Source organism: Pristiophorus japonicus, chromosome 18, assembly GCF_044704955.1.
Source record: "Pristiophorus japonicus isolate sPriJap1 chromosome 18, sPriJap1.hap1, whole genome shotgun sequence".
Lineage (NCBI taxonomy): Eukaryota > Metazoa > Chordata > Chondrichthyes > Pristiophoridae > Pristiophorus > Pristiophorus japonicus.
In genome coordinates this window covers 97,839,542-97,864,851 of record NC_091994.1, presented here as the reverse complement: position 1 = coordinate 97,864,851, position 25,310 = coordinate 97,839,542, and the positions used below count along the sequence as shown (strand labels likewise).

General features: G+C 45.7%; 1 protein-coding gene across 2 annotated transcripts; it reads left to right on the top strand.

The window, feature by feature from the left end:
• Positions 1–4,309: 4,309 nt before the first annotated feature.
• LOC139228923 (probable glutamate receptor) lies at positions 4,310–23,009 on the top strand. 2 transcript variants are annotated; one of them, XM_070860445.1, is made up of 11 exons: positions 4,310–4,629; positions 7,090–7,166; positions 10,585–10,616; positions 12,203–12,262; positions 13,782–13,964; positions 15,687–15,913; positions 16,752–16,849; positions 18,971–19,188; positions 20,945–21,170; positions 21,472–21,716; positions 22,390–23,009. In XM_070860445.1, coding segments are annotated over exons 1-11 (1,452 nt in total). In that variant the 5' UTR covers positions 4,310–4,627; the 3' UTR covers positions 22,474–23,009. The 2 variants fall into 2 exon arrangements, with proteins under 2 accessions (XP_070716546.1, XP_070716547.1); XM_070860446.1 differs by having other exon boundaries at positions 4,311–4,593.
• Positions 23,010–25,310: the final 2,301 nt, after the last annotated feature.

Here is a 25,310-nt window from a genome sequence, read left to right as displayed (position 1 = left end):
GCCTTATTTATTTGTTTGCAGGAATTGGCAAATATTGAAGTGTGTGAACCCTTTTTTTGGTCCATTGTACACTCTGTCTGCACGAACAAGCAGCGGGGCATGTTTTCATACAGTCAAACAGTGGGAGGCTGTCACCACTTTGGGATATTCACAAGTCGGTCCGTGAGAGTTTATTTTATAGCGGGGGCGAGAGAGTCTTGTTCCTTCTAATTGGGGTGAACTGTGCTGACAAACCATCCAACACTGGGGCCCATGATGGAAGGCTGAAGCCCAAACTGCAAAAGAAAACGCCCAATATATTTCCGCGTGGTCTCGGGTCACCTGCGTGTTGAACAAGCCTCGGTACAAGTGCAGAATCGACTCTGCGGGTGTAATTGTCACAGCTTGCCTTGATGGTCTTTGTGAGTTCATTAAGGACTCCTCAATAGAAGGCTCAGTGGCAATGCACCAGAATAAGCCTTTGTTCAGAATGCTTGAGTGCTCCTAATGACCGCAATCACACTACATGCTCCGATCCAAAGGAATCTCGTTGCAACGTTCCCAGATCGGTGAAGGGGGCACTGGTGTGGGGGGGGGGGAACCTTTCCCGCACTGTTCATTCCCAGTGGAATCTCTCAGCCAAGGCAGGAGAGTACGAAAGGTCACAGAGGTGGGATTGTGCTGTACAAGTTGGCGACATCAACGGAAAGTATTAGGCCGAGAAATTCCGTCGCGCCCCGTTTTGGGGGCGGGAACATCCGCGAGGCGGGACTTTTTACGGCAGGTGCGGAAATACCGCTCTCGAAATTGGGGTTACCGCCCCCCCCCCCATCCCGAGAGGAAGTGGAGTGCAAAACAACGCCCTCCACTTCCTCTCTGGGGCGCTAACGGGGCGGACGGGGCAGGAGTGGGGCACAGCGTTATGCACCGGGCCGCATAGCGTTACCCACTGGGCCGCGTATCAAAAGGGGAGGCCCAAGCTGCCAACTCTGCGGCGCTCTACCGGGACCACTGGGGAGCGACGTGCCGTGCCGTGTCACCAGTCACGCAGTGTGCTGGACTGCCACGGGCCACCAACATGTAAGTCGGCACATGTGTTATTCACCCGCCGCCACCTCCCCTTTAACCTGCGCCCTGCGAGCCTACCGCTGCCTATCCACGTCCCCTGAAACTGTCGCTGTCATCACCTCAATATTCTGAAGGGACTCAACAGGGTAAATGCTGAGGTTGTTTCCCCTGGCTGGAGTGTCTAGAACTAAGGGGCATAGAATCAGGGTAAGGGGTAGTCCATTTAAGACAGAGGTGAGGAGAAATGTCTTCACTCAGAGGGTTGTGAATCTTTGAAATTCTCTACCCCAGATGGCTGAGTCTCTGGATATATTCAAGTCTGAGATTTTTGGGAGCCAAAATTGCCCCTTTTCTTAAGACCACTGGAAAATCGGCGGCCACGCTACGGAGTGCAACGGCCGCCGATTTCTCGTGTAATGGCCGCTATTATCAAAATTCTGCTCCTGCGGTATCGCGGCGGTGACCCGGTCCCCCTCCCCACCGCTCTGCTGCTGACAATCTGTACTAAGTGCGCCATCAGAGTGCGCACCGCCAATCTTCCTCCCCGACGGCGAAATTCCGCCGAGAAAATCATCCTCCCGCCGGGCGGTGCCAAAAGCTGCTTTTCTAAGGCTGTCCGGTGAGGCTGTGGCCTTCTGAAATGGCGGTGCGGCTCCCATCAAAGGGGAGGACTCTGCCGCGGCTGCCATTTTTTGTTGGCTGATGGGGAGAATCGCCCTTCTCCTCTCTTAACAAGCCCGGAGCAAGGATCTCCAATGAGCTGTTCAAATTGCACCTTAATTATACAGGTTTAGGCACATGAGTGTCCTTGTGGACAGACCTTAACAGTGACGTGATTGGTTGTACCAATGCATGATCAAATACCCATTTGTTCCCTCCTTCCAGGTGTCACTTGCCTTATATTGTTATATGGTTATATTAGTTCCTCTTTGGATGTTCTTTATTGCTCCCTTGAGCCCGAGGTCAACGAGTGGTCATCTTGTGTACCTATTGCTTCTAAGGATACCTTTTGTTTAGCCAGCTCAGGGCCTCCATAATAGCCAGATAACATCTTTGATATTCAATCTTGCCTTTGCATCGGCCAACAAAGTACAGCAAATAGAGGAGCAGATCAGCTGCAGAATCATAGAATCATACAGCACAGAAAGAGGCCATTTGGCCCATCCTGCCTGTGCCGGCTCTTTGAAAGAGCGATCTGATTAGTCCCACTCCCCTGCTCTTTCGCCATTGTCCTGCAAATAATTCCTTTCCATCCAATTCCCTATTGAAAGTTACTATTGAATCTGCTTCCAGCACCCGTTCAGGCAGTGGATCCCGGATCACAACTACTCACTGCATTCAAAAAAATATTCTCCTCATCTGCTCTCTTTGGCTCTTTTTTCATGATCTAATTGAATGGTGAACAGGGGCTCAAGGGGCTGAATGGCTTCCTCCTGTGATAATCAGACGGGGAACAAGAAAGACCAAAGTGGGAAAGCACAGTTTAGCTTTGTGCTGGTGCAACCAGCAACTCCAAAGAATGCTCAGCATTTCAGTTGTTGTTTGTGGCATTAGCATGAGATAAATTAAGCTGTACAATTTCGAGCAAAAGTACTTTGTCTGCAGCTTGAGTTGGACACTCTGGGTGTATCTCTGGCAGCGACTGACCTGAAACAATGCAGCTTTCTGGCAAATAAAGCACAGAGAATCCTGCCAGTTACTGATCTCAGTAAACAGTTTAACTCCAGGCTAAGAAGGTTCGAGCAGAATTGAGTGACTTTTCTTTTCTCTCACTGTGTTGAAAGCAAGATTCAACCAGCTCTCTCACATTCTGTCCCAGGACACCAAATATTATGGAACCCCTCACAACTTGTGATTATACCATACCTTTAACATAGTGAGAACGTCCCAAGGTGCTTCACAGGAGCGATTATGAAACAAAATTTGACACCGAGCCCCATGAGATATCAGAAGAGGTGACAAAAAGCTTGGCCAAAGAGATAGGTGTTTAGGAGCATCTTACAACAGAAGAGAGAGATGGAGAGGCAGAGAGAGATGAAGGGAGGGAATTCTAGAGCTTAGTGTCTAGGCAGATGAATGGTGGGGGGATGATGTGTAAGAGGCCAGAATTGGAGAGTTTGCAGAAGGTTGGAGGAGGTTGCAGAGGGTGAGAGGGGCGAGGCCATGGAGGGATTTGAACACAAGGATTTAAAAATCCAGATGCTGCCAGACCGGGAGCCAATGTAGGTCAGCACACACAGGGGGGTTTGTTGTGAGTTAGGATACGGGCAGCGGAGTTTTGGATGAGCCCAAGTTTACAGAGGGTGGAAGGTGGGAGGCCGGCCAGGAGAGCGTTGGAATAGTCGAGTCTGGAGATAACAAAGGCATGGGTGAGGGTTTCCAGCAGATGATGAGCTGAGGCAGGGGTGGAGACGGGCAATGTTACAGAGGTGGAAATAGGCAGCCTTAGTGGAAACTCCGATCACATTGTGTCCGGTGTCACTGGGTTTTCCTGGTGGTCCCCAGTTACCGTGGGTTACCACCGGCTTCACGATGCCTGCGGGTCAGGGGTTGGCGATGCCAACACCAGGTCACCTGCAATAGAAAAGCAGCTTAGGTCTTCCCTTGACCGAAAAAAACAGCTTGGGGTCACTTAGCCAGGAACTCCTGACTTAACTCATCTTCTGCCCTCGACGAGAAGGGGAGACTTTGTTTGCGCTACGTGCAATGATAAGTATAGAGGAGTTCGGGGATACTCGGTCAATCCTTGCACAGAAACCCGCAATTCCCCTTCCATCACCTAACTACCTCTTTAATGAGTTTCTGCTTCTACTTCCATAGGAACAAAGGGGGTCATTTTAATTTTGAGCGATAGTGTAAAAGGGGCTGCTCTTCCTCAACTCCACTTTCCTGCACCATCCCTTTCATTGGGGCATGAAGGGTTATGGGGAGTGGGTGGGGAAGTGGAGCTGAGTCCATGATCAGATTAGCCATGATCTTATTGAATAGCGGAGCAGGCTCGAGGGGCCAAACGGTCGACTCCTGCTCCTATTTCTTATGTTCTTGTGTCCCCATAATCCCTTGATTCCCCTTAATATTCTACTCTCTTCCAACTTGTTTGCACAGTTTTGGGAGTTGCATGATCAGTGCCCCTCAGTTGTGCATTGCCCACGTTTGCTGCTGTGTGACCAGAGAGGAGCACGCGGAGATGGTACGGCACCACACTGCCACACGTTTTGTTTCTCTCTCGCAGATGGTGGCGGGGCAGGTCACGGGGGAGCTTTGGGGAAAGGAAAACCAGGACCTTGGGTCGAACGCTGGCCGGTTTATCCTCCCAAGGTTTAGTGAAATATCTACAAACAGCTGCCAAACTAACTTAGCATTCGGTGCTCCATGTGTCAACACGCCTCCAGTGTCTAAGAGGCTCTGAGGCTGGCTCCTCCCAGGCCTCCCAACCCCTTCCTCGCCCCCCAAAACACTCTTCACTCGTCATTCGTAAGTTTGACTGCCCACACAGAGGCAGAAAAGGACCCTGACACTGACCGTGGCATGAACTGTGCTGACTGAGTGAGTAACTCCTGCGCCTCTTCTTTGACATTACATGTAGGTCTGAGAAAGTTACTGTTTTTGGGGGGGTCTGTAATTTCACCCGGAGCTGGGAAAACATGGATTATTGAATTTTTTTTAAAAGGTTCGGACGGATACGTGATAAGGTTTTCCCTTTGAGCACTGTGCTGAGGGGTCCCAGTGCAGCAGGACTGAGAGAGAGAGAGAGAGAATCTTTGCCCACTCTCTTCTACTTGAGTGCCTCTCGGCGCTCACTGAAAATCGGGAAACCGCTTATGTAGCGAGGAGACTGTGACTCAAAGCTTGCATTTTGAAACAATAACATCTGTATCTGTGCCACTAATGACCGGGAAGTCACTTTTATTAGCCGTCCTCTGCGCTCTGCGTATATAATAGTTTTCTGTTTAATTCTACTGCAAGATCATAAATGCAAGTAATCCCGGATTATAGCGAGTTGGTGTGTCAGAAGCCACGTAATGCAGAGTGAAAGCCTTTGCATACTTGCCCCACACGCTTTGTTTGCGATTTCAGCCCTGTCTGGGGGGGGGGGGGAAGGGGAGCGGAGGCGGGCACTCTGTGTGGGGTGGGGCGGCAATTGTAACCTCACCCCCCTGTGGGGAACGGACCCGATCGGGAGCAACGCTGCTTCTAACAGCCCGCCCGGTTCTACTCTGCATTGCAGTCAATATTGGGTGGGACGTAAAACCGGGCGTCCCACCCGGTCCCTCGGGACTCCCGGCCCCAGGGTCAGGTTACAATTTACCCCCGTTGAGCTTGGGACAGGCGCTTTCCTCCCAAGGGCGATCACGGAGCAGCTCATGTCACACCTGAAGTCCCGAAACACCAGACTTCAGCAAACGCTGGCACCGAGACTGTCAATACTTGGACCTGAGCTAGTAAGGAATGCAGTGAAGGACATCACAAAGCATTTCACAGCTAATTAAATCCACCAACTGTTGCAACGCAGAGAAATGCGGCAGCAAACCCTGAACCTGCCAAGCTTCCACCAGGGGAGGTGCGCAGAAATGACTTTATGCAGCGAGGGTAAAGATCTGGAATGCACTGCCGGAAAGGGAGAGTGGGACTTAATGTACAGTTCTTCCAAAGAGCTAGCGCAGGCACGATGAGCCGAGTGGCCTCTTTCTACGCTGTAAGATTCTGTGACTCTGTGACCTTGTTTTACTGATGTTGGTTGAGCGATAAGTGTTGTCCAGAACTCCCCTGCTCTTTGAATAGTGCCGTGGGATCTTTTACGCCCACCTGAGAGAGCAGACAGGGCCCTCGGTCTAACGTCTCATCCGAAAGACGGCACCTTCGGCAGTGCAGCGCTCCCTCAGTACTACACTGGAGTGTCAGCCCAGATTTATATGCTCAAATTTCTGGAGTGTGGCTTGAACCCACAACCTTTTCACTTAGAACTGAGTGCGCTACCCACTGAGCAAGACCGACACACAAACATAGTGAATGTCAATCTAAATTCATGGTAAAGTAAATTTGTGATAAATTTACACGCATAATAAATTAAAATGTGCAAATTATGGCAACATTTATTCGACACAAAAAAAATAGGACTGGAGTCACATATAGACCGGGAGGGCATTATTGAACTAGTTGGGTTTTCATGAGAATCTTACAGCTTCATGGTCACTTTTACTGATAGCTATTTTTTTTAACCTGAATTCAAACGCTCAAACTGCCATGATGGGAACTGACCTCATGTTCTACTCGATTATTATTCCAGGCCTCTGGGTTACCTGCTCTAGTAACATAACCACAACACCACTAAACACCAGTCCCTGACTTTCTTCTGGCAGTGAATCCGTATCCTGCAATTGCACCTCTGGAACAGCCCGTGCCATTTTCAGAAAAAGTGGCTTTCCCAGGTGACAGCCTGAACTGTGCAAAGACCTGGGAACCAAACCCTGAACCATTCGCACTCTCCCTGCCTCCCGTTGGCTACTTTCCTGCTTGCAAGCCCCATGTCCCTTTCCGCTATTTGGAAATGGATCGGTTGTTTTGGAGGGTGGCGATTGGCATTTGGTATGGTATTTATGCCAGGGTAGATGCAGGGAGGATGTTTCCCCTGGCTGGGAAGTCTAGAACCAGGGGCCACAGTCTCAGAATAAGGGGTCAGCCATTTAGGACTGAGATGAGGAGAAATGTCTTCACTCAGAGGGTGGTGAATCTTTGAAATTCTCTACCCCAGAGAGTTGTGGATGCTCAGTTGTTGAGTATATTCAAGACAGAGATCGATAGATATGGGGATAGTGCAGGAAAGTGGAGTTGAGGTAGAAGATCAGCTGTGATCTTACTGAATGGCAGAGCAGGCTCGAGGGGCCGAATGGCTGACTCCTACTCCTTATGTTCTTATGTGCCAATTCTTCACGTCAGTCTGAAAGCAGAGGGGAGGGGCGTTGTCCTGCTTCTCACTAAATACAGGGCTGTTCACTGCCCTGTGTTCATACTTCTCTTACTGTTGTATTTGTCGCATTCCAGGTCAGTCATTATGAGGAACGCTGTGTGGTTGTTGCTCTCTGTGATTCTACTGCTATCCTTTGCCACAGCTAGGACAGGTATGAAGATGAAAACTTGTACTTCACAGATTACCGAAATCAAAATATTTAAATCGGTTAAATTCAGATCAGAAAGTTTTATGTTTTTGAACTGGAAAAAACTTGCATTTCTATAGAATCTTTCATGATCTCAGGACGTTCCAAGTGCCTTCACAACCAATGAAGTACTATTGAAATGTAGTCACTGTTGTAATGTAGGAAACGTGGCAGCCATTTTGTGCACAGCAAGCTCCCACAAACAGCATCATCATAGGCGGTCTCTCGTATCAAGGATGACTTGCTTCCATGCCAAAAAGGGATGAATTCACAGGTGTTTCAATGAAGGACCTAATATTCCAGGTCCCGAACTACATGTTTAAGGGTGGAAGATGCCTGTGCATGGATGTTTTTAATGTGTGGTGGCCGTTGCACACCAGCCACCACACGGGCTTGACAGAGGCAAGTCTTGGTCCAGTGGCAAGGGTTGAACCAGGACGACTGGAGATCAGCTCTGCTGCACGGATCTAGAGTGCACACATATCGTAGTGTGGGCTGGCCCGTGCTGCCCCTGGGCTCTCGCCTCTTCCGGCCCCAAACTCACACCTCTCTTGGGCCCCGATCACCTCACTCCACCTTCACTCGCCGCTCCTGCGCCCCAACCTCGCCGTTCCTGCTGTACCTGCCCAGTCAGCGACCTGGACCTTGGTGACGTCCAATCCAGTCGTCCTCTTCACAGCTGTCTCTCTTCTGTACCTAGAAATGGCATGCGCCTTTGAAGGCCCTGACCTGAATATCCGCATCAGACAGCAATGAGATGATGACCAAATAATCTTTTTTAGTGATATTGGTTGAAATTGAGGGATAAATATTAGCCAGGACACTAGGGAGAACTCCCCTGCTTTACTTCAAAATAGCGCCATTGGATCTTTTACATATCTGAGAGGACAGACGGGGACTCAGATTAACATCCCATCAAAAAGACAGCACCCCTCAGTACTTCATTGGGAGTGCCAGCCTAGATTTTGTGCTCAAGTCTTTGGAGTAGGACTGGAACCCACAACCTTCTGACTTGAGATACCCTGATCAATATTTATCTTTCAACCAACATCATTAAAACAGATTATCTGGTCATTTTCACATTGCTGTTTGTGGGAGCTTGCTGTGCGCAAATTGGCTGCCGCATTTCCCACATTACAACAGTGACTACACTTCAATAGTACTTCATTGGCTTTGGGACGTCCTGAGTTTGTGAAAGACGCTATGTAAATGCACGCTATTTTCTTTAAGGTGGCTGCAATTGTTCTCAATGCCCCTGGGCTCGGGAGATGGTAATACAGCCCACGTTTGATCTTTCCAGCAAGTCCTGCTGGACATGGGCAGGGGAGGGGGAGTATGTTCAACTGTGATGCCTCGCTAGTAGAATAGGCTTCCCACGTGAAGGGTGACCTCACCCGGATAGGGTGTTAGCAGACGCCTATTAACCTACAGAGCGGAATTCCCTTGGGAGGAAGCTACACCTTCGGGAAAGGAGGGAAGGAAAGTTGAAAAAATTGCAACAGGTTTATTTCATTTTTCTTATTACTCACTTGCAACTCGTTGCGTTGAGAGTTTTTCTTGCGCAGCATTTTCCTAAGCCTGGGCACATGTCGCTGGGCATGTTTTCATTATCCGATCTGAAACCGGATGCAAAGCCCTTGCCCTCTCGGGAGCTCTTTATTCTTCAGTCTAGCTCCTCGAGGAAAATTAGTGAAAATAAAAAAAGGCCTGAGTGAGATCCTTGATTCAGTATCTGATTGAGACAGTGAAGAAGCATTTCAAAGCTGTGTTTCTTTTTAAAATCCAGTCTTTTTTTTTGGTGAATGACTATTAATTATTCAGAGTCCCAGCGTGCTGGCTTCCTCTCTGCTCTTCATTCAATTGTAAATTTCCTGTTTGGAAGGGAGTGAAAGGACTGTCTTGTTCACTCCGAGTTGTTTTAAAAAAAATCAGTTTTATTGTCAGGATTCCGAAGTGGGAGAAGGGAGAGTGTGATGAGTGCCAATGGAGAATTCTTAAAAAAACAAAACACAACACAGAACAAGCCTCCCACAGAGCCATGGGGCTGGGAGCGGATCACCTTCTGTTGGGGTTGAAGATGTAGAGAGGTCAGAGGTCATGCCTCAGTGGGTAAAGGCTGTGGGAATGTGGGTGAAATTCCTCTTTTAATGCAAAATAACGGGATGGTTCTTTTTTTCTCGCCCTAATTAGTGCATTCTCGGAAATCAAAAGAGAGCTCTTCAAACTCATGAAGGGGTTTTGATAGAGTAAATAAGGAGAAACTCTTTCCACTGGCGAGAGGGTCACTGACAATATTATCGAGGTTGGGGTGAAAATGAAAACTGTACAGGGTTATCTGATAAATCGGCCACAACCCGGGGTGCAATCTGAGATTACATGGCTCCGAATGGGTGGGGAGTGTCAGAATGGCCAGGTGATGCATAGGGCATCATGACTGTACGGGACAGGCAGGGTGAACAAGTGGGTCTTTTCCTGTCCGTCATTTTCATATGTAACCGGGGACACAGATTTAAGGTAATTGGCAAGAGAACCAGAGGGGGAGATGAGAGAATTGTATTTACTCAGCAGAGCTATGGGCAAAGAGCAGGGGAGTGGGACTAATCGGATCGCTCTTTCAAAGCGCCGGCACAGGCACGATGGGCCGAATGGCCTCCTTCTGTGCTCTCTAATTCTAAGCCACCCAGTCCTGCGATTTTGTTAGCGGGGAACAGGCATTCTCTTGTTTTTCAGTTAGAGCAGTGTCAATCCCTAAGCCATACAGGTCAACGGGTTCCAGGCTTAATCCCCTGCACTGATTTCAGCTCAGCAGAGCAACAGGGCCCCACAACTGAGCTCAGTACCTCTGGAGTTCGGGATGATGAGGGAGGGGAAGGGGGGAGGAGGAGGAGGAGGCAGGTGTAGAAAAATCAGCGGCGAATCGTTAACCAGCGCCTCCTGCTGGATAGTCAAATGAGAACAGGATATTGTTTGGTTCTGCTACGCTCTACTAGTTGTGTCATCTAGTAAAATGTGGGGACACCCAAACCTAACCTTCTCACGCCCGCCCCGCCTCCCCACCGCATCATTCCCAGGGACCAGGCACAGATGTCTGGTGAGGACGAGATTAAGCTTGACCGCGATGCCCCCATGGTCGAACAGCTTGCTCGCACTGATTGCCTTAAGCCTTCTTCATGAAGACTGACTGCCTGTTCGAGGTACCGGAGAGCAGTCAGCACCCATACAATTGTAGTTCAACCTGATTTGCAGCCTAGGAAGGAAAAGATTGCTATTTGTATTTTACGTTTATTAAAAATAATTTTTTCAGTATTCAATTTTAAATAATGTTTTGTACATTTCTGCCACTTTGATGCCAGCTTCACTTTGTCCATTTTTCTTTCTGCAGGTGCTGGGGAGAATCATGACTTCCCTCCGGAGGTTAGCACTTGTCGGCTTACACAGCATCTTCAGTATTCCGCCTATATATAAATATATACACATATATAATGATTCTATATATATATATATAATGATTCCATATATATATATATATATATATCTATATAAATATTCCATACATATATATATATATATATTATATATTTCCAATATGTATAAATTTCCCCTATTATAAATATATAGGGAAAATGTATACATATTGGGAATATTTATATTGCAAATATTTATATATATAAAATGAAATAAATATTTTCAATTTATATAATTTCTCCCAATATACATAAATATTCTGTGTATAAATATGCTGTCTATATACACATATTCTCTACATATATATTTACTCTCTCTCTCTATCTATATATTTATATATATATTATTTATATATATATATATTATCTATGTACATAAATATGTATAAAATAATTGGACTTGGCACAATAACAAAAATTGTAGACGACACATAAATAGAAAGTATGGTTAACTGAGGAGAGGACTGACTGTAAGTGTTCTCTGGAGGCAATGGACGGGTTAGTAGATCGGGCAGATAAATGTCAAGCTGAAATTTAACGCAGAGAAATGTAAGGTGATCGATTTTGAAGGAGAGGAGAGGGCATGTACATATATACCTAAATAGTGAAACTGTAAAAGGAGAAGAACAGAAAGGCTTCAGGGTTTACACAAATATTTGATGGGAGACAGAATATATTCTTAACAGGGAAATTGGACGAAGTGGAGAGTTCTTTCAGACTGCCAACACCGACACGATGGGCCGAATGGCCTCTTACAATGCTGTAAAATTCTATGAATCTCTAAATAGCTAATTTAAATATTTATATGGTATGTTTAATATTATCTCAAGTTGGATATTACATAGAGAAGGAGGCCATTCGGCCCTTCGTGCCTGTGCTGGCGCTGTGAAAGAGCTGTCCAATTAGTCTCACTCTCCCTCCTTTTCCCCATCACTCTCCCATTTTCTCCCCTTCAACTATTTATCCAATTCCCTTTTGAAAGTTACTATTCAATCTTTCCCCACCGCCCTTTCAGGCAGCGCATGCCATGTAAAATGTAATATTCATGTACACAATTTAAATATTGAGTTAACTTTTTGCACATTAATATATAAATCTATAAAACACGATCCTTGTGCTATGAATGAATTAATTTGCATCATGCTGAGCAATGATCACTGGGATTTTTCCAGGCAATTTGTCGACAAGGCAAGTTCCTCATCTCCTCTCACTTGGGTTGAAGGGGGTAATCCAAGGCTGATCGCAATCCCATTGGAAGGGAAAAGCCAGAGAGAGATGGAATCCTTCAGCCACGCAGCGGAATGTTAGCAGAGGGATCTGGGCAGTTACCCGTGTTCTCATTTAGCCAGGAGAGGTAGGCGAGCCCGGTGATGAGAACTGTAATGATTGAGCCCCTACATCAGCAAAATTAAACCCTCTCCCCATTGCTATATATTCCCTTCACACCACCCCCCACCCCGGAAGAAATGAGCCATCCTCAAAGGATCTTGTTAACCAGTAACCTTCAACAAAAGAACTCTTCTTATTTTTCAACAGGTGCAGGACAGAGAAAAGCGGCAGCTTTTAGGGCAGACACTGATGGTCACCACCATTATGGTAATGTATCCTTTAACAGCATGACGCTACACACAGTGCAGTCCCGTAAACCACGGCAATCACTGCCCTTGAAAATAAATTTCCGGGAGCGCCGAACATTATACACAGGAACTTTTCCTGACAGATTGATACATCAGCCTCTTCCTTCCTTAATAATTCTGCTTTAGAAGAGCAAATTAATAGTCCATATCTTGGACTGAGTGTTGAGGCAGGTTAGAAACTAGCCTTTCACCTCTGGGTTACTGAGTTCAAATCCAACCCATGATTGATGGAGGACAATCTTCTCTGTTTTATGGCTGTTAGGCTCCTGTGTGAAATGACTTTAGCCAGCTCCTAGTGGGCATGGACTCTCAACATGAAACCGGCACTAAATTGGCAACCTTGCTCGCACAGGCCAGAAGGAAGGCTGATGTGGGGGAATGGAAATCATTTCTCTGAGTGAGCTTAATGTTAAATGATGGGATTTTCCATGAATCACACACACTGGAGAGCTGGATGAGACAGACCCAAAGATACTTCAAAAGGCTAAAAAGAAACAAAACTTTCATCCCATCAGTTCTGAGATGGATTCATAGATAGATCTCCTTTCAGGTGCAAGTAAGGTGCACTACCTCACTGCTCCATTGTGCCCCATTTGGATTTTTTGAATGACAGGAATTCTTGGCCTTCACACCAGCGTCACCATCTCTGCGGAAGAACTGGCATCATCTGTACAGGTTTAGTACCAGAACATTGTATCACAATAATGAAGTATGTTTATTCATTACTACTCGAGGCTGTCATTAGATTTTGATCCTTATCTTAAGACCATGAGCTCATAATCTAGGCTGTCACTCCCAGTGCAATACTAAGCTTTCAGGGCAGACACTGATGAGACGTTAAACCGGGAGCCCTTTCTGACCAAGGGAGTGCTGCACTGTCGTAGGTGCCAACTTTCAGATGAGAAGTTAAACTGACAAGTCAGTGACAAGAGTGATCTTTGAGAGTTAGCAATCTGAAATCAAAGGTAAATACTGATCGAAGGGAATCCTCAAAATGACGTCCCACTGGTCTCCAGTGACTGACGCCGTTCCAAGTTCAAAACAGTGGAACTCATAGAATGATGGGGCACAGAAGAGGACTATTCGGCCCATCAAGTCTGTGCCGGCTCTTTGAAAGACTATCCAATTAATCAGACTCGCCTGCTTCTTCCTCACAACCCTGAACTTTTTTCATTTTCAAGCAGTTATCCAATTCCCTTTTGATAGTTACTCTTGAATCTGCTTCCATCGCCCTTTCACATTTCAGATCGTAATTATAATTCATCCTAAATCTGGGTTTCAACCATATCCAAGAACGATACATACTAGTGTAACAGGTGAGCGTCTCTGCACTTGGGATGTGGGTTTGATGCACAGGCAGGAAGGAGTTGGGCGAGCATGTCCTGTCAAATGGTCTGTGTCTGCAGTTGCCTCCACCACTGGTAAGAAAGGTTCAGTTCACACACTAATGAGGTATTCTTGATGTTTCTGTTCAAAAGCAAAAGCCATTTATAATGGCCAAGCCTACGGGAGGGTTCGAAGGATTCTGCATCGACCTGCTGCAGTTGTTGGCTGAGAGGTTGAAGTTCCGCTATGAAATCAATCTGGTGAAGGACGGTTTCTACGGGCGTAAATTGCAAAACGGCCGGTGGAATGGAATGCTGGGGGAACTGATAAACGAAGTAAGTTTTTCAAATGTCACTCTTGGATGTGGGCGACATTCATTATTGTCCATTCCTCACGATCCTGAACAGATAGCGGTGAGCCTGCTTCTTGAACTGATGCAGTCTGTACGGTGGTCTTATTATTCTTTGGAATGGTTTTGATACAACTGAGTGGCTTGCTAGGCCACGTTAGAGGGCAGATGAGAGTCAACCATGTTGGTGTGGGGCTGGAGTTATACATCGGCCCTGACTAGGGGATGAAAGCTGCCGTCCTTACCTAAAGGCCATTAGTGAACCGGCCGGGTTTTACGACAATCCAACAGTTTCATGGTCACTTTTACTGAGGCCAGCTTTTTATTTCCAGATTTAAAGAAAAACTGAATTCAAATTCAGAAAGGCCCCTGATGGGTTTTGAACTGACGTTCTACAATAGATTATTAGCCCAGGCCTCTGGATTACTAGTTCAGGAACATAACCACTACTATGCTACCGTACCCCTTTAAGTGGGACAAACTGACCTTCCCTATCCGTGGGCTGACGCTAGCTGCTTGTGGCGATCGGCACTCCGGAGGTCAATTCCACAATGGCCAAAGTTGTCTTGCTGCCCACATCACCCCCCCTGCACACAGGTTGCCGAGTTTTCAAGCTGTGCTGAGTGGCGAGGTACCAGATTCATGTTTTTTGATATAGAAGCATCACATCTGGTCTCGGCTGCTGCCACACACAGGGGCTGTTTGTGTGTGTGTGTGTGTGTGTGTGTGTGTGTGTGTGTGTGGCAGCAGCCGAGACCAGGTGTGATGGGAGGGGGCCCATGGATCGGTACAGACTCAGTGTTACGGTGTATACACTGGAAAGGGTAAAGACAGTGGAAGAGAGACAGAGGCACAAAAATGATCACCACTCTTTGGGAGCAGCGCAGAGTGCCGGGAACAATGAGCAATGACTGTGCGGGGAAGTGGCCTACAGTCACAGAATTGGTGGCCCACGCTGCCCTCTGTAACCTACGGGCATAGGGTGGTTTGGGCGAGTCAGCAAGGCCTGAACTTTACACAGCTCCTATAATTGGCCTCAGTACCCCGGGCTTTATAGAATAGAATAGTACAGCACAGAAGGAGGCCATTTGGCCCATCGAGTCTGTGCCAGCTAATCCAGTTAGTCCCACTCCCCTGCTCTTTCACCATATCCCTTCAATTTTTTGCTGTTCCAAGTATTTCCCGTTTGAAGATTACTATTGATTCTGTCTCCACCACCCTATCAGGCAGTGCGTTCCAAATCCTAACCACGAAAATGTTTTACCTCATGTCGCTTCTGGTACTTTTGTTCACCTTAAATCTGCGCCCTTTCCTCAGCCCCTTCAGGCATTGGAAAGTTTCTCTCTATCTAAATCCTTCATGATTTTAAACACCTCTATCAAATCTCTACTTAGCCTTCTCTGCTCCAAGGAGAACAAACCTGGATTCTCCAATCTATCCACGCAACCGTAAGGGGAAAATCAGGCAGTGATCCTGCTCCTGATCATTGCCTGGTGAAGCTTGCTGGATTGGAAAGTGCTCTCCAGTGTAAAACAGCCCTCAACACTCACTGTCTAGGACAACACATAAGGAATGGCCATTTGGGTGAGATAACGCACGTGCGGGACCTCCCTCCGTTGATGGTCAGGATGCAAAGTGACTGCAAGTCTGCTGCTGTCGGAGAGTAGGTCGGACACAACTTTCATCTCCTCTGGTTGACTCTTGGCAGGAGGCAGATATCGCCATCGCTCCACTGACCATCACCAGGATGCGCGAGGAAACGTTTGGCTTCACCCGTCCTTTCATGTCCGTGGGGATTAGCATCCTGATGCGCAAGGACTCCAACTCCCAGGGAACCAGCCTTTTCCAATTCCTCAGCCCCTTCTCCGCGGAGACCTGGCTCGGCCTTCTCATCGCCTATGTGTTGACCTGCTTCTGCCTGTTCCTCGCAGCAAGGTATTCCTAAAATGTTTAACGGGCTTAATTCTGACCAAGGTGCAAATTCCTGTTGAGCGAGTGAGAGAAAGAAGGAAAGAAATGAGGGAGGGAAGAAAGGAGAGAGAGGATAAAGATGAAAGGAGGAAAGGAAGGACATCTTTTTGCAGTCCTCTACTTGATATTTTCCAAGGTTGGCAAAGCAGACACTTGTAGCACCTGTGGGACATGGGACGAATTGCTCGAGTTTAGACCTTTTTAGGCCAGTTCCCAGTGACTCCGCAACGCAAACCTGCCCATATCTTGGAACTAATTGTCAACTTTGTTAAAAGTCATGATAATGGTCAGTGCAGGAAAGGGAAAGGTCACGCTGTGCGTTGTTCGAAACAGATTGGGTTTAAGACCCGTTGCTGCAGGCAGTAGAGGGAGATTTACCTCAACTGCAGAGTGCCACAGGGCTGCACTGTCACTTATCCCCTCTGGTGGCGCTACTGAGAACAGTAGCTCCCAGCAGCTCAACTGTGCCACTGGCTGGAATGTATTTGGTACAGCAACTGTTTGTAACTTTCATAAGTCCAGTACGGGTTAGATACAGAGCAACGCTCCCGCTACACTGTTCCATTAAAGACTTCCAGGGCAGGTACAGCATGGGTTAGATATAGAATAAAGCTCCCTCTACACTGTCCCCTCAAACACTGCCAGGGGAGCTGTAGCACGGGTTAGATACAAGAAAGTAAATATTGCACTTTAAAAGCAAATGCTTATAAAAATAGAATGGGGATGGGTAAAAGTCTATTATTGTTCCAGAGATGTGCTATATGTTATTATTCGAGTGTGTGACATGACTAATATTTTGCAGACTGAGCCCCAATGAATGGAGTGAGCCTGAGGTTGAAAGTAGCCGTTTCTCTCTGCTCGACAGCTTCTGGTTTGGAGTGGGAGCCCTCACTCTACAAGGTAAAGGGTCTCCGAGCATTGACAGGCAGCAGCTGCCAATGGGCTTCAACAGGGGTTCTGTCCTGCAGCTGTTCATATTTGGCCTGGTTTGATTTTTGACAAGGGGTGAACAGCCCTGTCAGTACTCAGCCTCGCCTCTGATCACCCAGGCAACTGGCCAACATCCCACAAAATCCCCATAATTTCTACGCTTCAAGCCTATGGAGTTTCTTACCGGGATTTAGGACAGAAAGAATACACTAGATACCAACCCGAGAGAGCCTGTTCATCTGTAATAGTGGTCTCCCAAAGTGCAATGCTCCCTCAGTACTGCCCCTCTGACCGTGCAGCACTCCCTTAGTACTGCATTAAAGTGTCAGCCTAGATTTTGTGCTGAAGTCCCTGGAATGGAACTTGAAAGCACAACCTTGTGACTCAGAGGCGAGAGTGCTACCACTGAGCCACGGCTGGCGCGATTATAGGAGCTAGGACCAGGAGTAGGACATTTAGCCCCTCCAGTCTGTTCTGCCATTCACTGAGATCATGGCCGATCTGTGATTTAACTCCATAGACCTGCCTTTACTCAATGTCCCTTAATATCTTCGGTTAGCACAAATCTATTAATCTCAAATTTAAAATGAACAATTGACCTAGCATCAACCGCCCTCTAAATTGGCCTAGCGGAAGAGTTCTAAACTTCTGCCACCCTTTGCGTGGAGAAGTCTTTCCTAACTTCACTCCTGAAAGATCTGGCTCTAATTTTTAGGCTATGTCCCCTAGTCCCAGACTCTCCAACCAGTGGAAATAGTCTCTATCAACCCTTTCAGTTCCCCTTAATAGCCTGAAAACTTTGATCAAAGCATCCCTTAACCGTCTAAATTCCAGAGAATACAACCCTAGTTTGCGTAATTTATCATTCTGGTAAATTAATGCTGCACTCCCTCCAAGGTCAATATATCCTTCGTAAGGTGTGGTGCCCAGAAATGAACACAGTACTCCAAGTGTGGTCTAACTAGGGCTTTGTATAACTTCTACCACCTTGTATTCCAGTCCTCTCGATATAAAGCCCAGCATTCCATTAGCCTTTCTGATTATTTTCTGTACCTGTCCATAATATTTTAATGATCTATGTCCATAGATCCCCAAGTCTCTTTGGACCTCCACTGTTTTTAGTTTTTCACCATTTAGAAAGTACTCTGATCTAACCTTTTTAGATCCAAAGTCAATGACCTCACACTTGCCTACACTGAAATCCATTTGCCACAGTTTTGCCCAGTCATTTAATCTATTAATAGCTCTTTGTAATTTTATGCTTCCACTTACATTGCTTACAATGCCACCTATCTTTGTGTCATCAGCAAACTTGGATATGTGGCTCTCTATCCAGTCATCTAAGTAGTTAATAAATACGGTGAATAGTTGAAGCCCCAACACAGATCCCTGTGGGACAGCACTGCCACAGCCTGCCAAATTAGAGTACCTGTCCATTATCCCTATGCTGTCTCCTGCCGCTCAGCCAATTTAGTAACCAGGTCAATAATTTGCCTTCAATGCCGTTGTGGTGGAATAGCCTGCCTGGGTTCACACAGGAAGATTGGCATTTGGGCAAGACACCAGAGGATGGCTGATAGTCATGGAGCTGTACTGGAGTAGGTGCAGAAAAGATTTACAAGGTTGATACCAAAATTGAGAGGTTATAACTATCAGGAAAGACTGAACAGGCTGGGGCTCTTTTCTCTCGAAAACAGAAGGGCGAAGGGTGACCTAATAAAAGGACTTAAAAATTATGAAGCATTTGACAGGGTAAATCTAAAGAAGATGTTTGCGCTTGTGGGGGAGTCCGTAACAATAGGCCATAAATATAAGATTGTCACAAATAAATTTAATAAGGAATTCAGGAGAAACTTCTTTACCCAGTGAGCAGTTAGAACCTGCTACCACATGGAACAGTTGAGGTGAATAGCATGGATGCTTCGAAGGGGAAGCTAGATAAGCATGAGGGAGAAAGGAATAGAAGGATATGCTGATTGGGTTAGATGAAGAGGGGTGGGAAGAGACCCGTGTGGGGCAATAACATAGGCCGAATGGTCTGTTTCTGTGCTGTAAATTCTATGAAAAAATATCCTTGATATATTCCAACAGGTGTGGAGCCACATCCCAGAGCCCTGTCCACTCGTGTAATTGGCACAATCTGGTGGCTGTTCGTCATTGTTTTCCTGGTAGCATACACGACCAGTTTTGCAGCCTCGTTGAACGCGGAGACCCAGAGACCAGTCATCAAGTCCTTCGATGACCTCGCAAAACAAAGTGAAATTGAGTACGGCACAGTGTATGGTGGCTCCACATTCGCATTCTTTAAGGTACAAGCTTCCGCCTAGCGCAAGCTTTGCATTTCTCAACCCAGCTCTTTCCGGGATTCAGGAGAGAAGAGTCAGTAAGAGTACAATGGATACTGACCTAGGAGAGACTGTTCGTCATCAGCAATAGGGATCTCATGCTCAATTGGACAGATTTGCCTATTACAACCTATAATTGTATAGCATCTTTCACATCTCAGGGCGCTTCACTGAGGAGGCATGAGCATTGCGCAGTAAGAGTTCAGACTAGTGACCCAAAGCATGGTTGGGAATGTAGGCTTTCAGAAGAGTTAACAGTGAGGAATAGCAATGTGGAAAGTTTAGGGTGGGAGATAATTGACCTACCAACCAATACTTACAGGTACGGTAGCGTAATGCATACATTATTGGACTAGTAATCTAGTAATCCAGATGCCTAGGCCAATAATCATTGAAACATGAATTCAAATTCCACTGTGGTAGATGTAAGAATATAAAATGTTGGCATCAGTAAAATTAACCAAGAAACTGTTGGATTGTTGTAAAAAGCCACCTGGCTTTCGAGTGTACCAGAGAAGGAAACTTGCCATTCTTATGTGACTCCCATCCCACACCAACATGGTTGACTCTTACTCAGAGGTGCAAGGCGGCAGCCCACCTACCATTTTCTCAGGGTAACTAGAGGTGGGCAATAAATGTTGGCCTTGCCAGCGACACCCACATCCCGAGAATGAAAAAAAAAATCAAGGACCCTTGAAGCCCAATAACTTAATGATTAGAAAAACTCTGGTAACTAATCAGTGACCATCTGAGTAACCATCGATGAAGAATGCTTAGGTAACCAGGAGTGAAGTCATCTTAATTATCAACTAATAAAGTCTAACCTCATTTCCCATCATTGGAGCCCAATAACGCAACAGTAAAATGCATCCTAGCAGCCAACAAGTGAAGAAAAGCCAAATCTCCCAAACTGATTCCTTCTGCAAAAGCAAAATATTGTGGCTGTTGAAAATCCGAAATAAAATCAGAAAATGCTGGAAATACTCAGCAGGCCAGGCAGCATCTGTGGAGAAAGAAACAGAGTTAGCGACTCAGCTCGGTGACCTTTCATCAGAACTGGAAGGAGTTAGATGAACAGTTTTTCTAAAGCAAGTACAGAGCCAGGGGATAAAGTGTTTGGGGGAAGGATAGAACAAAAGGTGGAGGGTGGGGAGAGATTAAACGATTAAAGGGATGATGGGGCAAGGCAAAAGGAGGTGAGAATGAGACGGTTGAGTGGAGATTTGATAGAGGTGTTGAAAATCATCAGGGGTTTCGACAGAGTATATAGAGAGAAACAGTTCCCATTGGCGGAAGGGTTGACACAGATTTAAGGTGATTGGCAAAAGAACCAAAGGCGGAGCGAGGAGATACATTTTTACGCAGCGAGTGGTTAGGATCTGGAATTCACGGCCTGAAAGGGTGGTGGAGGCAGATTCAATCATGGCTTTCAAAAGGGAATTGGATAAGAACCTGAAGGAAAAAAAATTGCAGGGTTGCAGGGCTACTGGGAAAGGATGGAGGAGTGGAACTAGCTGAAGTGCTCTTGCAGACTCGACAGGTCAAATGGCCTCCTTCTGTGCTGTAAGCATTATATGATTCTATTCTATGAAGTAAAAAAATAAAAGGTGGGTGGTCGAGGTCTGACCTGCTGTTTGGCATTTATCCTGTTTCTAATTATCCCCCTGTTAATTAATGTATCCTTTATTAATATGAATGCTCCTCTCTGATATTCTGGCAGGACTCAAAAATTCTAACCTACTCTAAAATCTATGAAACAATGAGCAGTAAAGGAGATTCCGTCCTGGCCCGTACGACGAATGAAGGAGTGCAACGGGTGCTCAGCTCCAACTACGCCTTCATTGGTGAATCCTCAATGCTAGACCTGGCTGTCACAGAGTACTGCAGCTTGATGACTATCCCGGACTTAGCAGCTGTAAGGGGATATGGAATCGCCACACGCCTTGGTGAGTCACATCCTTCCTGCTAAACCAATTGGCTTATTTAAGATGGGTGGACACAATCCCCCTCTGGGTATTCCTCGAGAGTCTTTACATTACAACTGCGACTAGTTCACAAAAGTACTTTGTTGGCTGTGGTGTGTTTTCAGACATTGAGGTCATGAATGGTGCTGCAGAAATATTCTTTCCCACTCAATATTCCATACCTCACCCCCAATCTCATGTTCTCTCATCTCACATGTCCACGGTTTAATTTATAAATTTTGCTTCAGGAATGTATCATTCTTTGCTTTGTTTTTGGCCCAAGGTGACCCACTCCGAGACAATTTAACTCTCATCATTTTGGAGCTTGAGGAGTCTGGACAGCTCCATCAGTTGAAGGCCAAATGGTGGAGATCTTCGTGTAGTGATGAAGACTCAGCAGGCTGGAATCCACTGAAAGTAAACCAGATTGGAGGCACTTTCCTCTTTCTAGCAATTGGATTGTCATTGGCCTTGGTCATCGCTTGCATTGAGCTGGCTGTCAAATCAAGAAAAAAGGCAGATCAAAATGTATGTGTTTTATTAATTCCTCCTACCTTGAACAGAGGCCCAATCAGTTCCCATCCACCACCCTTCTCCTCTGCCTGCTTCTCACATTTTTGACTCCACTCACTTCCTCCAAATAAAATGTTACTATGGGAACTCACATGGGTCTAAGCTATGTCTGCCTTTTCGTGGGTTATGTAGAATGTTCTTTGTTCCAGTCCTACTCGGGTCCCCTCCCTCACCTCCACAACAGCACCAAACCCTAGACTCCCGTCTCTTTCCAGACGATCGTTCTCTAAGGCCAACCAAAACCCCCAAGGGCATAAAAGGGGGTAACCCCCCCCAAAAAGGGTCAAAAATTAGCGTGATGGCAGCTCAGGGTTGGTTTCTGCAGAGGTGGAAGCTCTGGACTTACTCACATTGGAGTCATATCTGAGAAACACACCTCCTTAAATTGGCAATCTCACTTTGAGATGCCACAAGAATGGCTGGTGTAAGCAGTGGAAATTTTTCAGATTAGTGCATTAAGCGGGCTGCCTTCCCGAGTTGCAGTTCAAGCCTATGCTTTACCCCAGACTTGGGAGCTTAAGGGGTGTGGGTGACAAAATTGGACAAGACATCATCAGAATTGACTCAATCTTAGTAAATGTTTTCATGACTTGTCTTGTTTTCTCTTTCATTCTTTACTCGCTTACAGAAATCCTGTTGCGACATCTTTACTGAAGAACTCAATCTTCGATTCAAAAGGGGAAACGAGGCCAATAAAAAGACCAAGACCTGAGGACAATGAAAGATGGTTCTCTCCTCCTAACTGAAGTTGTAATGTGCAAAGTTGAATTTAACAATATATAATATTTTTGTTAATTAGGGTACAATTGAGCTGACACTATGGTTTAGGCATTTAGTGAAATAATAGGATGTGTAAGCTTCATGTCTCTTGACTTGTTTTCATGGCCACGCTGGGAAACAGTTAGCCAAGGCAGTTTTGAGATAAGGAGTGGAACAATGGAGGAACAGGATGTAAAACAGTTGGCATTTGTTGCTTTGAAGGAAATACATCCTTTCTGGGGGTCTTGTTCTCAATAACACTTGCTATGCCATAATTAATTACCAATGACAGTGTTAGTGAGAAACAGACTATAACGATCCTAAGCTTTTCTTAAAAAGTGGTAGAGCGTGTCAGGGTTTAAAAAGGAACAAAGGTTACCTGTCTACCAGGGGAAACTGAATAGTCAATATTGTTTATTTCTCTGTATATCAACAATGTGTACCTAAACTTGGTTGAATACAAATAAACGAAGAACGTTTCAAACCCTATTATTAGGTGCCAGTAATTGAACTGTTAGATAATGCTAACCTTGAAAATTACAGCACATGTCTAAACTCCAGACTCTGATGGAGACTATTATTGGTTATTTCTTGTGACTAAACACTGGAACATAGTGCAAGGCATCACCGAGATTGAAAAGAATGCGACAGATGAGATAAATCAGCGAGTAGTGATGAATTGATGCTGAGTTTGGATTACAAAGCCTGTAGATTGCAAGAAGAAAGCCATACTGAGAGAAACGAGGAATTCCACAATTACGAATGAGTTACAGCAGGAGATTTTAATAGTCAAATCAATGGAATGAAAATCAGATGGATCCATAACAGGTGGGCGAACCAGGTAAATTCACCCCCAAGTCCCGTAACCAAATTCCGTAGCTCAAGTGAAAGGCAACTCACTTAAATGCACTTGCCCCCACAAGAGTAACAGGCGAGGACACTAGTAACCTTGCCAGCCACTGGCAGCACTATCCTTAGTTGCAACTTGGTTACAGATATCCTTGCAAAGTTCTACAACTAGCTTTGTGCTGACAGGGAGAACATAGAGGCAGTTGTCCTTGGTTACTGGCAGGTAGGTGTGTCATGGTTTCAAGGTATGACCTGGTGCCTGCGGAACTCCTGTGCAAAACTTCAGACATCTTGTACCACCACAACTATGAAATGCTGTATTTGAGTCACCTTAAAAACAAACTTATTGTAAAGGAGTTAAAAAAAAAAATTACCCCAAATATTTAATTTCCTAAAAATTTTTTTTTAATTTGGAAAAAGGAAACAAAATCTGTCAAATAATACATTAAAACATACTGTAAACATTGGGAAAGCACACCGAAGGTCTGCTCCTCTTTAAGAGCTCCATTTGTCTGTGGAGATTCCAATGCTCCCATTCTAAAGGGGCACAGGAAGAAAAGACCAAACCAGCACAAACCTCACAATTGTTCTGAGTGCAAAATCGGTCCCGTTATTTCCAGTTTAACAATACACAGTTGATATCGTCAAGTCTCGGATCAGGTTTCCAGACTGTTGGACCCAACACTGGGTGTTAGTTTAGTGGAGGTTAGAGCGTGGCTGCCATGGTCTCAGTAAACTGGTCTGTACAACCACCCTTTCCCCCCCTCCCCCCCCCACCACAAGTACCACCAACCCCCAATCTAGATGGTGTGCAAGTAATTTGTACTCACGTGGCACTGATTGAATCCACACTGCCGAAGCTGGTGGTGAACAACCGTTGGCAGCCGTGCCTTCAATTGTCTCGGCCCCGAAGCTCTGGAATTCCTTTCTTAAAACTCTGCTTCTCTCTCCTCCTTTGAGACGCTCCTTAAAACCTACCTCTTTGACCAAGTTTTTGGCCACCTGTCCTGGTATCTCCTTATGTGGCTCGGTGTCAACTTATGTTTGATAACACTCCCGTGAAGTGCCTTGGGTCATTTTACTATATAAATGCAAGTTATTGTTTATCTAGGAGGGTAAACCACTTTGGGAGGGAAAGGCATGATGCTTTACTGTAGAAATGAGAAGCAAGGAAGTATATTACTAAGCCAATACAGTCCGACTGCGAGGAATAGGGCTAAAATCAAGAATTTCCGAAGTCAACACAGGTAGAGGTTATACATTCCTGAAGTAAGCTGGTGCACTGGGCTAGTGACCGGTCTCTGACCTCCAGGAGTGTGGTTCAATCCAGCCTGGACCGATGGGTTGTAAGGGTCTGAAGTGAAATGAGTTTGGGCAGTTTGAATTCAGTTCTTAGATGGGTGTACAGTACAAAACCAACCCAGCTTTGCATAAATTGGTAATGTCACTCAGACGGGCCTAAGAATGGTTGCTCCCAAAAATTGCAAACATGTCACACGAGTGCAGTAAGGTGGTGCTCTTCTGAGGTTGGGGCTGAGTCTCATTATAAGTAAAACAATCTGTATGTAGCTGTGTTAAGCCTGACCTTGGGAACACTGGGTGTTCTATTCTCCAGCACCAACATCACTCAGCTTAAATGAGAATAATTTTTTTTTTAAAGCCTATATGCCTTTTGTTCACACTACTTTATCTATTACTTGTACAGTACTCAGTAATAACATGTCATGTCAGAGTTGATTTTAGACTCATTGTCTTAATAAAATCTTGTGCTGCAACACAGAACACGCTTTTACGAAGTACAATTTTTTGCTTTAAAAAGTTCATATTTAACTGTCATTTTACTTGTGAATTCACTTATGAGTTTAGCAGTCTTGTTTAAACAATAAAGAGCATTATTTATTATAAACAAGGTTGATGTACCTTATCTTAGGAGAGTTTTTT